Source organism: Panthera pardus, unplaced genomic scaffold (assembly GCF_024362965.1).
Source record: "Panthera pardus isolate Hobbes unplaced genomic scaffold, ASM2436296v1 HiC_scaffold_13, whole genome shotgun sequence".
Lineage (NCBI taxonomy): Eukaryota > Metazoa > Chordata > Mammalia > Carnivora > Felidae > Panthera > Panthera pardus.
In genome coordinates this window covers 139,786,304-139,802,960 of record NW_026526688.1, presented here as the reverse complement: position 1 = coordinate 139,802,960, position 16,657 = coordinate 139,786,304, and the positions used below count along the sequence as shown (strand labels likewise).

The following is a 16,657-nucleotide window of genomic DNA, read 5'->3' as shown; positions in this document are numbered from 1 at the left end:
TTGGGATTCTCTCTCTCTGTGTCTCTCCCTCTGCCCCTCTCCCATTTCCCTCTCAAATAACAATAATAATAAAAGAATATGTTACATAAAATTCAAATTTCAGTGTACATAGCTTTGTTGAACCAGCCACATGGATTTGTTTACATAGTATTTACAGATGACTTTGTGCTAGAATGGCAGAGTTGAGTAGCTGTGATGGAAATTGTGTAGCCCTGAAACCCTGAAATATTTACTATCTGACCTTTTACAGGAAAAAAAAAAGTTGCCAACCCCTGTTTTATATAAATCAAATAGGACCTAGTTACAAATGGCAGATTGCACAAGTGGTCAGGCCAGGGTGGGCGGAGACAGACTTGGATTCAATTGTTGATTCTGTCACCTACTTGATATGAGCAGATAATTTAACCTTTAGAGCCTCCAGGCTCCATGTCCCCCCTCTCAGGGGCAGTGAGAGCTAAAATCAACCGATGTTCTTTCTCATCAAGCCATACCCCCTGCTGAGGGTTGGGTCTACCGAATAGAAGAAGCACCTTCTGATGTGTTTGCATATATGTGTAGGAGAGATAAGAGGTGGCTCTCTGTTCCTCATCTGTAAGACTAAGGTAACAGTAAGAGCCTCCTCTTAAGTTTTAAGTATTAAATGAAGTCATAAAGTGCTTAGCACATGTATAGTGCTTAGCACAGTGTCTGGCATTGTGTGCTCAAGAAACATTTTTGATACTGTTATGTCAAGAGTCAGAACAGTGGTTCAAAGGGGGAAGAAAGATACCTTTCACTATTTTTTTTAAGCAGAGACACATTTAGCAGATCTTCTGACATAGATAAAGAGAGATGACTGTCTAAATACAAGCCCTCCTTGGGCCCTAATCTTAAATCTCATACATCGAAGCTTCATTTTCCCACTTGTAAACTAGATCTACATCCATTCATTTAACAAATAATTTTGGAGCACAAGCCCTGTGTAAGGACCAGGCACTGGGAGGAAGGCAGGGAGTGAGACAGGCCCTGCTGTCAATATCTCGAAACAAGTAAGAAAAGCCCAGAAGTAAACAGGAAATTACAGTTCAGTGACGTAGTGTCTTAACAGAACTGAGCCTGGATGCCCTCGGAGCACACAGAAGGGCTGCTTTATTTGTGGGATTTCTATGAGGATTAATCGATTGCCAAAGCAATGGTGTTTTATTTTCATTGGCTTTCAAATATCTGTGAAAGCCAAAAGCATCATCCTAGAATGAGTAATACTACTAACTGCATCTCATCATATCTGAAAATGCCTGACAGACTGAATACCACTTAATGCAACACCCGAGTGTTTATCATCATCTTACCCACTATCCTAGTCTGTTTTGAAAAGAGATTTAATGCACACATCAGCAGGAGCATCTCATGGCAATGGTCTCACTTTTCACATCTCAAATGTTATATAATATCACTACCACACACTACCTCAAATAGAGGTATTTGAGTACAAAACAATGACTATTCTAATAGGAAAAATGAATTATGCTATGATTATTAGCAATACAATAATGAAAATTATAGTATTTACTATCCTATAATAATTACTGGAATAATAAAATTCCCACAGAAAACTATACATCATCAACCTAGACTGAAGCATCAAGGTAACTGTGACCCCTCTGACCTTTCCTCTTTCACCTCTCTGAAGCACTTAATGCTGCCTTCTTTTCATATTGGAGTTCCATCTTCCTTCGGCTCCTTTATATAGTAAGTGTCCTGGTTTTCCCATTTCTTGAACTGTTCCTTCTCTCATTCACTTCACTAATTCTATTGACCAACAAAGGCTTACATTTTTCCTCATCTTGATTAAACTTCAGATAAGTTTCCTCTTGGCAATAGGTCCATGACCTCCCTTTTTTTGAGAGAATCTACTTTAGAAAACTTCTAATTGCAAGGGGTGGGGGGGGGGAGGGTGGGTGATGGGTATAGAGGAGGGCACCTTTTGGGATGAGCACTGGGTGTTGTATGGAAACCAATTTGACAATAAATTTCATATATTGAAAAAAAAATAATACCTACTTCACACAGATAACAATGTTATCTGTTGTATAATACCATTGCCCTGATATGTTTGCATATCTGTCTCCTCCTATTAGTTTATATACAGCTGAATTAGCATTCTTGATTGAATAAATATTGAATGGTCTGGCACTGTGCTCATAGCTTTAAAAAAAAAAAGAAAAAAGAAAACTTCTAATTGCAAAATCTTTCTCTCCCTCTTTGAAATATATTTAAGTCTCTTTCCAGTTTTACAGATCCAAGGGGGAAGGTCTCTCTCAACCTGAGAGCTACCCCTTTGAAATGTATTCACCAAACAAGATGGTAACCCTATCTCCCAGTCTCTGTGGAAGGGCAGTAGCCTAACTTCATGGGTGCCTAGCTCCAAATTTTAACACTACCCCCTGTCAGTAAAATAAGAGAAAGTTTATTTCTATTTTGGGTAAAACCAGTTAGCATATACAGGTGGCCTGCAATTCCTTCCCCTCCCTTGTCCCACCTCTGTTGAGTTCAATCTCTCCCCTATTGCAATAATCTTTTTTTTTTAAGATTTTATTTTATTTTATTTTATTTTATTTTATTTTTTTAATGTTTACTTATTTTTGAGAGAGAGAGAGAGAGAGACAGAGCTCAAGAGGGGAAGGGCCAGAGAGAGAGGGAGACACAGAATCTGAAGCAGGCTCCAGGCTCTGAGCTGTCAGCACAGAGCCCAATGCGGGGCTCGAACTCACGAACCGTGAGATCATGACCTGAGCCGAAGTCGGACGCTTAACCGACTGAGCCATCCAGGCACCCCAAGATTTTATTTTTTAAGTAATCTCTATACCCAATGTGGGGCTTGAACCCACAACCCCAAGATCAAGAGTCACATGCTCCAGTCAGGCACCCTTATAATAACCTTGAATAAGGTCTTTCTTACCTGTTTAATGTTGTTGAGTGCAGTTTTTCTTTATTGCTACATATTTCTCCCATTCCAAAGAAGAAAGGAGAGCCAGGAGGGAAGAGAGAGGGAAGGAGAGAATAAAAAACGAACGAAGGGCTGATCCAACAAATTATTACAGTTATCCTTTCTTCAGTTAAAGGATATTGCAAAACTAAAGTGGCAGAAAGAACAATTTCAGAATAAAAGAATTCTTTCAAGTTGAATAAATCTAGCATTATGAAAAATATAATCCATCTTCTTTTCTTTTTTCATTTCAGCACTGACTTCTGTGCACTGGGGTTTAGGAACCACAGACCTATGGGATGAACTCTAAACTCCACCTGGTTGTTTTCTTCTTTGAGGCTACTGATAATCTGGTCTAAATTTTCTATTTTCAAGTTTCCCTCCCATCTTCACTCCAATCAAATACATCCACCCTCAATTTCATTTTTCTCTTCATCTGTAATCTGCTTTTCCCTCCTTTCTTCTTGCCTAGGTCCTGCTTTCCTTTCAGGACCCAGTTTATCCTGATTCCTCCATGAATACAAAACCTTTCTCAAAAACAAACTGGTGGTTGCCAAAGGGGAGGGATTTGGGGGTATGGATGAAACTGGTGAAGGGGATTAAGAAGTACCATCTTCCAGTTATAAAACACATGAAACACGGGGATATAACGTACAGCACAGGGAACACAGTCAGTAATATGGTAACAACTCTGTATAGTGACAGATGGTAACTACACTTATGGCGGTCACCATTTCGAAATGTACGTAAATATCAAATCAGCCAGAAACTAATACAATACTGCATGTCAACTATTCTCCAAATTAAAGCAAAACAAAACCTTTCTCTGGTGCTCTTTCTCTTCTTGCTCTAACCTCTTGAAAGTCACTTTCTTTTTCTTTTTTCAGTAAAAATCATGTGGAATTTCATTGACTACTTCACTCTATACAGTGCCCAAATGTGTACTTTCAACCCAGACCTCTCTCTGGAATTCCCGACTTGTATATTCAACTGCTTTATGATATTTCCACTGAAATGGCTGTATAGACATCTTTCACTCAACATTCCAAAACAAAAGAAGTCCTCATCTTCTTCCAAACACTGCTCTACCTGATGACAACACATTCTTCTAGTCCCTCATGTGAAAACACTTAGAATTATTGTGGGGGTGCTTGGGTGGCTCAGTAGGTTGGGCATCCGACTTTGGCTCAGGTCATGATCTCACCGTCCGTGGGTTCGAGCCCCGCATCGGGTTCTGTGCTGACAGCTCGGAGCCTGGAGCTTGCTTCCGATTCTGTGTCTCCCTCTCTCTCTGACCCTCCCCCACTCAAGCTCTGTCTCTGTCTCTCTCAAATATAAATAAACATTAAAAAAATTTTTTTAAATAAAAAATAAAGAATTACTGTGAATGTCCTTCTCTCACACCCACATCTACTCTGTCTAGGCATCCCATAGGTTCCACCTTTACACAGATGTATTCAAATCCAATCACTTCTCACCATCTCACATTTAGTGGAACCATTCTCCCCTCTCCTAGATTACTGAATTCGGCAAGGAATTAGTCTCTGTATTTCCACACTTGCCCCTCTCTGCAAAATCTATTTATACACAGTAGCCAGAATGATCCTTTCAAAGTATTAAGTCATATCATGTCACCTTACAATGGCTCCCCAATTCACTCAGAAGAAAAACTCACGTCCTTAATATGACTTACAAAACCCTATACAATCAGTCCCCTCCCCCCCCCCCCCCCATTCTCTCCTACTCTTCTTGAGACTCCTGCTCTCCCAGGATACCTCCATTCCATCCCACTGGCCACCTTGCTTTGCTTTAAACTTGTCAGACAGAATGACCCTTTAGGCTTTGTTCTAACTGCTCCTGCTGCATAAAACACTCTTCCCTTGGGTGGTCTTCAGGGTTCACGTTCACACCTTCCTCAAGTCTTTATTCATATCTCACGTTTGCAACAAAAATTACTTTGATCCCTTACTTAATATTACAACTTGCACCTTCACTCTCTCCATCTCTGACACAACCGATGTCACTCTTTCTAAAATCACCTTACTCTTAAACTACCTTGAGTCACAATGTGCTCTCCTGAGAACCAGAAAGACCTAGAAGACTCCCTTAAAAGTACATGACTTGTAAATTCAAAAATGAGTCATTTAACCTCAGCTTCCCTGTACACCAAAATTGTGAGTGCCTATGGGACACAAGTCTTTGTATCCTATACAAGGATGAGAAAAGATGGCTAGAGGAACAGAATAAGAGGAAGGACAGAGAAAGAGTATCATTTAGTGAGCTAATCACTGAGAAACTACGTAATTTGTAATCTAACCACATCCTGAGAGATAAGAAAACTTGCAAATTGCAACATGAATTGCAAATGAAGAGAGAAAAAAAAACCTAGATATTTTCAAACAGAGACAGGTGTTGATAAAGAGTTATCCAGAAAATTTAGTAGTGGCCCAAGGTCCTTATGGATGTTTGTTTTCCTTGCAATGTTTTCTTACAGTGAGAAAGACAACTGTCTCTATACAGATAATATTGAGTTACTTTGTTTTTTGAAGGAAGGGGCACCTAGGTGGCTCAGTCAGTTAAGCATCTGACTCCTGATTTAGGCTCAGGTCATAATCTCATGGTTTGTGGATTCAAGTCCTCTGCCCTGGCAACGTGGAGCCTGCTTGGGATTCTCTCCCTCTCTCTCTGTCCCGTTCCTGCTCTCTCTCCCCCTCTTTCTCAAAATAAATAAAAATAAAAACATTTCTTTAAAAATGAAGATCAAAATATAAAACCATGCAACCATGAGATGTGAGAAAATGTTTTGGTTTGTAATTTTGGTATTTTGAACGGCAAGAATTTGGGGTTTCTTGCTTTGATTACTGTAGTTTTTACAAAGATAATATACTCATAAAAATAATAGCCATGTGATCAGTCCCTTTTAGTGCTTTCTGTTTTCATGTTCAACTGAATATGAAAACTTTCCATGAACCCTAAAAAGTTCCTACAAGGAAAACACTATCTTAATAACAAAGTTTACATTTGACATTATTGCATCTTAGGTAATACAAATCAATCATCTCAACTAAAATAGAGTTTCAAACTTAAGATATAGCAAACTATTGAATTCAAATTATTTACTCATGTTAGAAAGCACCAACATTTAAAAGGGACAAAAATATGAGCTCACCATTAAAATACACTCATAATTTCAAAAATGTGATCAATGTCTTAGACACAATAACCCAACCTTCATAACACAAAAAAAAATTATTCCATTTTGATAATTAATGTTTTAATAAAAATGTTTCATTTGAAAATCATTCTCCTACCTTATTTTGATTTTAAATGACTTCTGAATTTTATGAATATCAGAACAAAACTTATCCTATCTTAAAATCTCTTTTTAATGAGACTAAAGGAAAAAAACAGAATCTAGAATGAATTCTATACAAAGTTTTCCTTGTGGTGCTCTCCAGTGCCATTGTTGGCATCTTCCTTATTATAATATGCAACAGCACTCAGAATCTGTAAATTATTTCTGGATGGAATCATTTTTAAAAAGTAACTTTATGCAACTTTTTACTTACACATTCTGTGGCTGTGACTATCAATGAGCTTGAGATAACAGATTTTCCTCCATTAAAGCTCACTGAAACATCAAGAGTTCTGAAAGAAAATGAAAGAAACAATAATTAAAAATAAATTAAAAACGAGAGGATTGTGGGAGATTTTTATTTCTGCATATAATTCAAAACAAGCAAGAATGTTTACTTTTGATCAGTTATCCCAACTTTTTTCTTTCTTAGCTCCAGTCATTACTTAGTAGCCAGAGGCAAATTCCTTAAATGATCTAATTGTTCCTAAAAGAAAGATTAACATAAATAGTAACATTAAAAAATTCCTTGAGAGAAATGCTGAGGCTGTCTTCCCAATACTCTAAAAAGAATAAAAAAAAAAAAACCCACTTAGATCCTATTTACCATATTTCCCCTGTCTTCAGACATTACTACCATCACAAGATTATTAAGAATAAAAAATTGGAGGGGTACGTGGGTGGCTCAGTAGTTTAAGTGTCCGACTTCTGCTCAGGTCATGATCTCATGGTTTGTGGGTTTGAGCCGCACATCGAGCTGTCAGCTGAGAGCTTGGAGCCTGCTTTGGTTTCTGTGTCTCCCTCTCTCTCTGTCCCTGCCCTACTTGCGCTCTGTCTCTCTGTCAAAAATAAACATTAAAAAAAATTCTTAAAAAATAGATAGGTAAATAAATAAATAATTGGAAATAATAAACCATTCAAGGTTAAAATATGGAGAAAGTGATAATACAGGAGAGAGAAACTGAAGAAACACAAGAATGCAATGTCCATGTAGGTATTTGTTGTAGACGATCCTAGGACATCAAAATATCTTGACAAAGGTACAAGAAGAAAGAATAATTTCTTTTTTTCATGGCTAAGATACATCAGAATTAGAATACAGCTCTTACTTTGGAAACATGATTTCAAATTTGAAGATAATTAATAATAGTTAAAATTACATTAATTCAGATTCTAGTAATTATTTGTGATCAGCCAGCCAGGAGTTGGTAACTTTCTAAAAAATAGGTCTAAGATATCAAAAGGGGAAAAAATGACAAGGGGATTTTAAAATATTAAGGAAACAGCCCTTTTCCAAAATAGTTTACACAGTATATTATCCTATAATAATTGGAATGCCAACATTTCAAAGCTATCCATTCATTAAAGCAGAAAGTAGTAGATAACATTTTGGTAATCTAACTTCTATACAGTGCCATGCTCCCATTCCCCGAAAATATTCTAAATTCCAAGAATTAATAGCTAAAAACTTTGCCTGAATTACTCTGAATCAACAAAATGTTATATTTTGAAGTTTTCTTCTCTATTCCTTGAATTGAAAGCCAAATTCACTACTACTTACAAAGAATTCTGATAAAAGAGAAGCAATCTTAAACCAATGGTAAAATTTCAATTACGATGCCAGAGATGGGGGATGAGAAATATTATTTAGCCCCTGCTATGTGCCAGATACCCAGCCTAGGCGTTTTATGAACATCATCTCATTCATCTTCACAACAGCCCTTAAAGAAAGCAGCAGTTTCACAGTTGTGCAGATGGGGTACGTCAGGCCCAGAAATGCTAATTACCTTGCCTAAAGTGGTAAAGCTAGGGTTCTAACTAATCTTGAAGTCTTTCCATCAGACCACGCAAGCTTGTTGAAATCAGAGTCCTTAGTGTGTTTCTTTTCTCACTGTGATATTTAGTTTGGATTCACACAGGAACAAGAGACACCAGGAAAGATACTCCTAGCAGACCTGAAGCTGAACTCTTCTTCAAAAATCAGTAATACTTCTGTTCAAAATATTTCTTTAAATTATTCCCTTCAAAATACTTTGTTAAAAAAAAAAGGTTTAGCTATATCCAGAAAAGAATGAGAACTTAAGATATTTATATCAACTTGTTTGAACTTTTGAACTAGTTCAACACAGAATGCCAAGTGGTTTATTTAAGAAAGAAAACTTAAACCCAATTGCTTATTCTGCAGAACCAAGTGCCTTGTTTTATTTACTTTTTTTGAAGACTAAGCAGAGTTGAATCCAAAAATAATCTTTCCTAGTTCCCAATTCCTCTACTTTGAAACGTACCAGCAAGCATATGACATGGTAAGTATGGTATTAGTTTGGGGGAAGGGACTATCTGATTCACAATAATGTATGATTGTTGCAAATAATCTTACTGATTCAACTTTTATGCGTTCAGCAGATACTGACTGAAGTTGTTTATAACCTGGCACTTAGAACTCACCAGAAATAAACCAGTTCTCTAATTAATGAAGGGAACATTAAAAATTTTGATGCTTCCAGACTGAGAAAAAAAGAAAAAAGGATTTTAATGCTTATCCAAGTGGAATAAGAACAGAAGATCTATTTTACAACAAAGTTCTTTCCTCTAGTAGAAATGCATGCCAACGAGATCTTCTAAGCAGCCAATATAACTGCAGCTATCTCCAAAACTCAGTCTAGTATCATGTGGCTGGTTTCACATAAAACTGAGACAAGTCTCCACAGATGGAAAGGCACCTGATGTTTCTTTCGACATGTGGACTCAACTGAAACAATATGATCTTTACCTTCTTGAGAGCAGAGCATGGCCATCAGCAGCAGCATTGATAACGATGGCATTTATCGAGTCCCTACCACGAGCCAGACACACGGCTCTCCTCTCATTTAATCTTCACAGAGACCCTCTGAGCTAGGCAGCAGCATTTCCTCCACTTCCCAAGAGAGGAAACTGAAGCTTACAAAGGTAACTTGCCCAAACCTTAAACTTCTCTGACTCTGGAGTCAAAGTGCTTCTTTTATTTCTGCCACATACTTCTTTCATCTCTGATAAATATGTGAGAATCTTACATTTAAATTTCTCTCATCGGCAAGAGCTGAGTAACACTCCTCCAGGTTTTTACTACATTCATTTACCATATTGCTCATACTAATACACTTACCATATTGCTCATGGTTAACTAGAATGGCATTTACTAACTGCTAAGATAACACAAAAAACACGCTCCAAAAGTTACTCTTGCATTTAAATGTTGTTGTTTCTTTAGTGAAACGTTTTTGAAATTATTGGTATGATACTGGCACATGAATGATACCTTTGCCCAAAGGTATGCTGCTCCTTTGCATGCAGATTGGTAAAGCCACCTCACCCTCTAACCCAAACCTAATACCCTGACCTTTTGTTGACTCAAAATTCCAATACATATATTTAATGTTTGCCATCTTATTTTATGTCATTTCCATTCGTATCTATGCATTGCTCATTCCTACATAACCCCTACTTCTGGTTAGTGTATTACTAACAGTAGAACCCACACTCACAGTTGATAGACACTTTGTTATGGATGAAAATGTATGAAAGCCATGTTGGTTTTACCTAATTCCACACAGAAGTGAGAGGTGAGGGGAGAGTTCATTTTTCATTTGTCCCAAGAATCAATTAAAATTATAAAAGGGGAGAGGTCTAGCCCACAAGTTGAGAAATCAGGAGTCCTGGGTTTGAAGCCTAGTCCCTGTACTCTCAACCTTGCATTCCTCAATCTGTAAAATGGGGATAATTTTACCTATTTCAGAGTTGTTTGGGGTAAGAGAGCTTGGCAAAATAATAAGCATAAAATACCCAACATAGGATACAGCAGTTATTCTTATATTACTGTAACACTTGACTATTTTTCTAACAGATTATTCAGAATAACAAGGTACTTTTATATAAACCTTTTAGACCCAAGTGAAAATATAACACAGATAGTACAGAAGAATATCTAGCAGCAATAAAATAATTACCTAACACTTTTTGGCTCAAAGAACTTTTCTACTCACTGCCATGTAAAACTACAGATAAATTGTTCAAAAACTGCCTAGTATATAACATCAACCAGGTTCCTGTACAGAAATGTTTCAGTGTTATTTCCTTCCTGTTACAAAACATCATCTGATTAAACCCAACATCATAGCTGTGTTGGGCTGCATGTTTACACCTCAAACCTAAAACTGCACTCTAAATTGGTTTATGAATGTTTGCCAATAAGTTCATGATTCATTTAATCACTCAATCATTCTATTACTAGTTAATTAAACAAATACTTACAAATTGCTACAATAGGCCAAGCTAGGCTGTGCTTGGTAACTGGACTGCAGTAACAAATAAAACACAGTATTACAATGTAAGTGAAAGGAAGCCACATAAACAATTACAATAGAGTGTGACATTAACTAAAAGAGGTATAAGCACAGGAGTACTAGCGGACCTAGTTGTGAGAGATACAACTTGTTCAGCTTTGCCAAGGGGACATCAACAAAGGCTTCCTGCAGGAAGTCACTCAAAGATGAATCCTAAATAATGACCAGGAGATAATAAGGAAAAGAGATTAGAAGAGGATCCACGAAGAAGGAGGCTATTTGATAGGCTGGAAGGTAAGCAAGGCACAGAACAGTCAAGAGCTAAAACCATTCAATGTAGCAGCATCACAAGATGTGAGAGTGAGAATATATGGCCTGAGGCTGGAAAAGGGAGTAGGAAAGGATCAGGAAAAAGCCAGGATGCCATCTTTAGACATTTGGAATTAGTCTTAAGAGTTTTTAAATTATGTAGAAATGTTGGCAGAACTGTGTTTTTACAAATATCATTCTTTTTTACAGTGTAGAACGTGGACTGGAAGAGTAGATTCTACAGTAGAAACACCATTTATGGATGTCGTGGTATATTTCACATTAGAGCCAAAGTAGAAATGAACTAAAATAGTGGCAATAAGGGTGGTGTGAAAATGAAAGTTGGGAGATCTTAAGGAGTTAAAATAAAAATGATTGGACATTTAGGATGTTAACGGTGAGGAAGAAGGAAATAGTTAATGATGACTTAACAGTTTCTATCTTGGTGTGAGGTGGGTTGCATACGAAATACAGGAAACAGAGCAGGTGTGAACAGAAGTACCTAGGCTTAACTTGGGAGCGTCAAGTTGAATGGGCCATGAGAAATCCAAGGGAAGCAGTAGACTTTTGCATAATGGATTTTCGGATAGTGCCTTTAGAGCTAAGAAAAAGATCTTGTCTTGAGATTTGGAGCTCCTCAGCAAGAAAAGGAAGCCTTGGAGAAAATGCATTTATGAATCAGCATGCCAACCATGGTGATAACTAAGAGCAAGGGACAGTAAGAAGAGGAGCCTGCAGTGACATCTGAGAAGAAACAGCCAGCTAGGTGAGAATAAAAAGTCATGAAAGACAAAGGGAGAACCTTCTGAGACAGGGATGGCCCACAGTGCCTAGTGCAGGGTGGTTAGGGAAGATCAGGCTAAGAACTGAAAACTTCCAACATCCTTTTCTATAAATTGGTTCTACATTGTTCAGAATTTCTCACAAATATCTTAATACACTCTTGGTTCCATCCTTGGAATATATTTTTTTTTTTTTCAAAGTAGAAGGATCAGGGTGCCTGGGTGGCTCCTTCCATAGAACATGCAACTCTTGATCTCCAGGTTGTGAGTTCAAACCCCATGTTGGGTCTAGAGCTCATTTAAGCACAAAAAAAACAAAAAACAACAACAAAAAAAAACAAAACAAAGTAGAAGGACAGAAGAAACCCAAACAACTCACCATAGCAAAAAAATTGTTTGAAGTACATTTTAATGTTAACTGGTATTCAATTAATAGTGATAAAACTAAATTCATTCCACATGAATTATTAAATAGTATTGTGATATATAATTAAGTAAATAAAATTCAATAAGTCCTAATGGTCACAGTGAGTTTATTTAAAGATGCAGGAGAGTTCCCAAACAGAATAGCTCAGTGCCATATGTTAGAGCTACTTTGATCTAAGAAACTTCACACACCATGAACTATGGTTGACATTTCAATCCATGGTAGCCTATTTGCAAAGTATTCATTTACTACTGACTTCTTGTGTAGCCAATAAAAGATGCCATTTTATGATCCATTAAAAAAGATGAAAAAATTAAATAAAATTATGAAAGGTATTTGCCAGAAGTAATAAATAATTTACCTCCAATTTGCACGTACTGAAAATTAAGCTGGCAACAACTCAAAAAGTTATAAAAATTATGGTGACCTAAGATATTTTGAAATCAAGTGCTACTATTAAATACTCTGCAGAGCTTTTTAAAAGTTAGTTTTGTGCATATAAAGATGAAGAGTCGAAAAATAAGTCTTCATATTTGTGAATAAAGATTTCACTAGATTTCACTTATAGTGATAAGTATATATGTAAATAATGCTTTATCTAAGGATATCTTTTTAACGTGGTTAAAGGGTTCTTGAATAAAATAATTTCTTTTTAAGATATTTCAAAATATGTGTATACTAAAACAAACATTGCACTTGGGAAATTGCTAGATTTCAGAAAGAACAGAAAGCTGTATTCAGAAATGTGCTGGCCATCACACCTGAAGCTGTACTTCAAATGTTTACAGTATTACCCTGAAAATAATCCCTTTCTAACTGTTTTTGCATATTTTAATAAAATAATGAAAAGATACTTGGAAATAATCACTCATTTTTAGTGCCTTTCATCCAAAAAAAGCCAAATCCCCTATTAATAGCAAAAAAAAGTAAAAATAAAATGATAATACAAAATTTAGAAGCAGTATTTAAGAGGATTGAAACACATATCTAAGGATATCTCTATCTCATCATATATCTGTCCATCTTTGAACACTTGTGGTTACCAAAACATTCTCTAAATTGTTAAAGATCTTCTTTGTATTGAGCTGAAATGTGCCTCTCTTTACCTTTCGCTCTTTCCTTCTCCTTTCCTTAGAGCAATAAAGAATAAGTCAGATCTTTCACATGACAGAGCTGATGTTTGAAGACATCTGATATGTCATGCCTGAATCATATTTTAGAGTATTTTCAATTACATCGTATTTAACATTTCCATACTTGGCAACATCTTGTTGGCCACCTCTAGGTGTGCTCCAACTAATTGTTCCTCTTAAAAGACAATTTCCAGAACTAAAAATAATACTTAGGATGGAGCTGAAATAAGGATTAGGTGAACTGATCACATTTATACGTATAATCAGAAAGCAATACACTATGGGAAAGAAAAGATAAAATGCCCCACCACTAGGGTGGGAGATAGAGAAATAAAGAAACAGAGATGGTCCTCAGCCTTAAGCCATCTCACCAAGATTCTAATGTTTACATTCAAAGTAAAGACATAACTACTGTCCTAGAATCTATGATAAAAATAAATAAATCAAGTGTCATTCCTCATAATGAAAACAAGAGAGAATAAAGGCATTCTTATATCATCTGCTACTAAGATAATGTTATTAGGTATTGTATAGATATATATATACATACATGCATAGGTATATTTTTGAAAAGAAGTGTTCATGTGAGAAGCTGTGTTAAAGGCAGAATTTGTCCAGCCAAGAAAGAGAAGTGGAATGAATCAATTTTATTCCAGGTAAAATGATCATATTGAAAAACTAACAATGTTGAAGAAGAAAATAAAAAGGTTCTATTACCAAGTTAGGCTCTAACCCCAAGGTGGCCACACCATTCATCTGAATGAACCTTCAATATCACATGCCTAAAAATTTCACATACGCTAATGTCCCGCCACTTCTTACTCAAAACACTCTGTCATGTGTCTTCCCACATTGCCTTTTAAGAGAACTAATACTATCAGTTTCATCTGACTTAGATATTTATTTCATATTTGCCAGAAGATTCTGGCCAATGTTTTTGAAAGCACATTTAACTATACCATATGCCTCCTTAAATCATCTCTATCAAACAAGCTGTAGGATAAGGCTCTGGTTCATTCTGTTCTGTTTTTCTTTCTTCACAATGTGTTTATGTATATTTACCCAATTTGTTCTGCTCTTCTTGCCAAATTACAGGTTTGAGGATCTCAACTATTGCAGAACAGCTGTGCTATTGTTGACATCTCACTCAACAAGGGTCAGAGGAGAAGCCCATCCTTCAAGTACTGGGGACACCTGCACTTACACCATAAGGCGAATGCCCTGCGGTGGGGAGGATCCAAAGAACTCCACAGAGTCTTTCCTATTCAGACTTAAAACACTGGTACAAGTGAGCCACTGGCAGAAGTAAACTGCCAACAATCTACAGATTCCTCTCGGTAAGACAATTTGTTTAATCACATGACATTTTAAAATTAAACTGTATCCAATGAAAGAAGTACAGAAGAACGACCTCATTACCACCACCTTTACATTCTTCCCATTTAAATACTAAGCATCCAGGGGCACGTGGGTGGCTCAGCCAGTTAAGTGTCCACCTCTTGGTTTCAGCTCAGGTCATGATCTCGTGGTTTCGAGAGTTTGAGCCCCGTGTCAGACTCCACGCTGACAGTGCAGAGCCTGCTTTGGATTCCCTCCTCCCTCTCTCTCTGCCCCTTCCCCACTCACACTGTCTCTGTCTCTCTCCAAATTGATAAATAAACTTAAGTAAAATAAAATAAATATTAAGAATCCATTCAACTCAATCTGGAAGTCTATATCAAATAAAAAAATTTAATAAACAGAAATCTCTCTCAAAGAAAGTACTTCAAAGACCCATTTCAATAACACTAACTAATGATAGGCCTGGATAAGATTTGCCCAGACAGTTTTAATGTCTGTTTACTCCACAACATCAATTTCCAAATGCAAAGCTATGGTCCTAGCTCTGCTGCTATATTCTTTGTCCCCATCTGCAAGCAAAGCATCTTCATATTAACCTTTTTACAAACTAACATTCACAAGTGTTTAGGTTTTTTTAAAAGAATAATCCTCAAACAAAAATGGAATTCAGGAAGTAACAGCAAGATGCGAAAGGAACTGATAGAGCAGGTTAATGAGATGAGGCACATGTCCATGGGTCCAGCTCTGAGACTAGGCATCTGGCTTTGAGGCTGTCTATCTAGGGTTACTTCACCAGGGTGTTGTTAATTATTGAAGTGAGAGAACAGGGGGAACCATCACCACATCTGTCACCCTCACACAGGAAAACCCTTCATTCGTTGTTGGGCCAGATGTGTTTATTTGAAACATAGACTAACTAGCTACTTAATGGGTTTGAATTCTTAGCCAAAAGCTAATTAGGCAAACATATTAAGCATCAGTCACCTTACAAGGCTAAACTGTTTCAGTTGTGTTGATTTTTATCCAATCTCATAAGAGAGCTGTCACCTACAGAGGTATCTAAAGAAAAGTCAAGGCAAAGGAAAGGTCCAAATTACTTGCAACATACTTAGAAGAACAATAACGATATCCCCAAGTGCCCAATATACTAACAAATAAAACCTCATGTTTTTTGCCTCAGTAGTATCACGTGCTTGATACCAAAAAGAAAGCAGGAAAGCAAGAGAAAGCAAAAGTAATTATCTAAAATGTCCTTCCCCCCAAATCTCCAGTTCTCTTGTAGGTGAAATATTCATGTCAAAAGCCAAATAAATGATGACTTCTCATGTCTGATATTTATTATGTTCTATATGTTTTTTTTAAATCACATGCCCTGGGTATTTAGTCAATCTACAAATCACTGAAGAATATCAGCAGTCTCTATAGTCTCTTAAAAAAAAAGAGGCAAATTCTAGAGAATACAAACTCAGTGTCTGGGATAAAACAGGCATACTGCATTTTATAACTACTTTGGAGAAGAAGGTAAGATGTCTTCCTTAACCAATCATTGCTATTAAAAAGTCAAGATAGTTTTCTGTTCTCTTTTTCCTTTTTTTAAATGTTTATTTACTTTGAGAAATAGAGCTGGGGAGACTCAGAGGGAGAGGAAGAGAGAGAATCCCAAGAAGGCTCAGCACTGTCAGCACAGAGTCTGATGCAGGGCTTGATCCCACAAGCGGTGAGATCAGGACCTGAGCTGAAATCAAGAGTTGGACGCTCAACCGACTGAGCCATCCACGCACCCCTCTATTCTCTTAAATGGCATGCCCCTCCCATAGGATTCTGGGCATTTTTCTCCTACCTGATATAAGTCTCTGACCACCCCCAGCAATCAAAGGTACTTTTTTGCTCTTAATATAACTCGTAATTCAAAATATTTGAGGAAAATGCATCCATCCTCTCATCTAGCAAACATTTATGAATCTATTGTGTGCCAAGCTTTGTGTTTGGTGTTACAGATACAGCAGGAATCAAAACAAAATCTATC

At 36.8% G+C, this 16,657-nt stretch overlaps 1 protein-coding gene across 1 annotated transcript in view; it reads right to left on the bottom strand.

The window, feature by feature from the left end:
* The window catches only part of ANTXR2 (ANTXR cell adhesion molecule 2), a 149,220-nt gene that overhangs the window by 83,253 nt on the left and 49,310 nt on the right, over positions 1 to 16,657 (bottom strand). Inside the window, exon 11 of the mRNA XM_053901463.1 lies at positions 6,535 to 6,613. Within this exon, the coding sequence (XP_053757438.1) occupies positions 6,535 to 6,613 (79 nt within the window). The remainder of the gene's footprint in view (positions 1 to 6,534; positions 6,614 to 16,657) is intronic.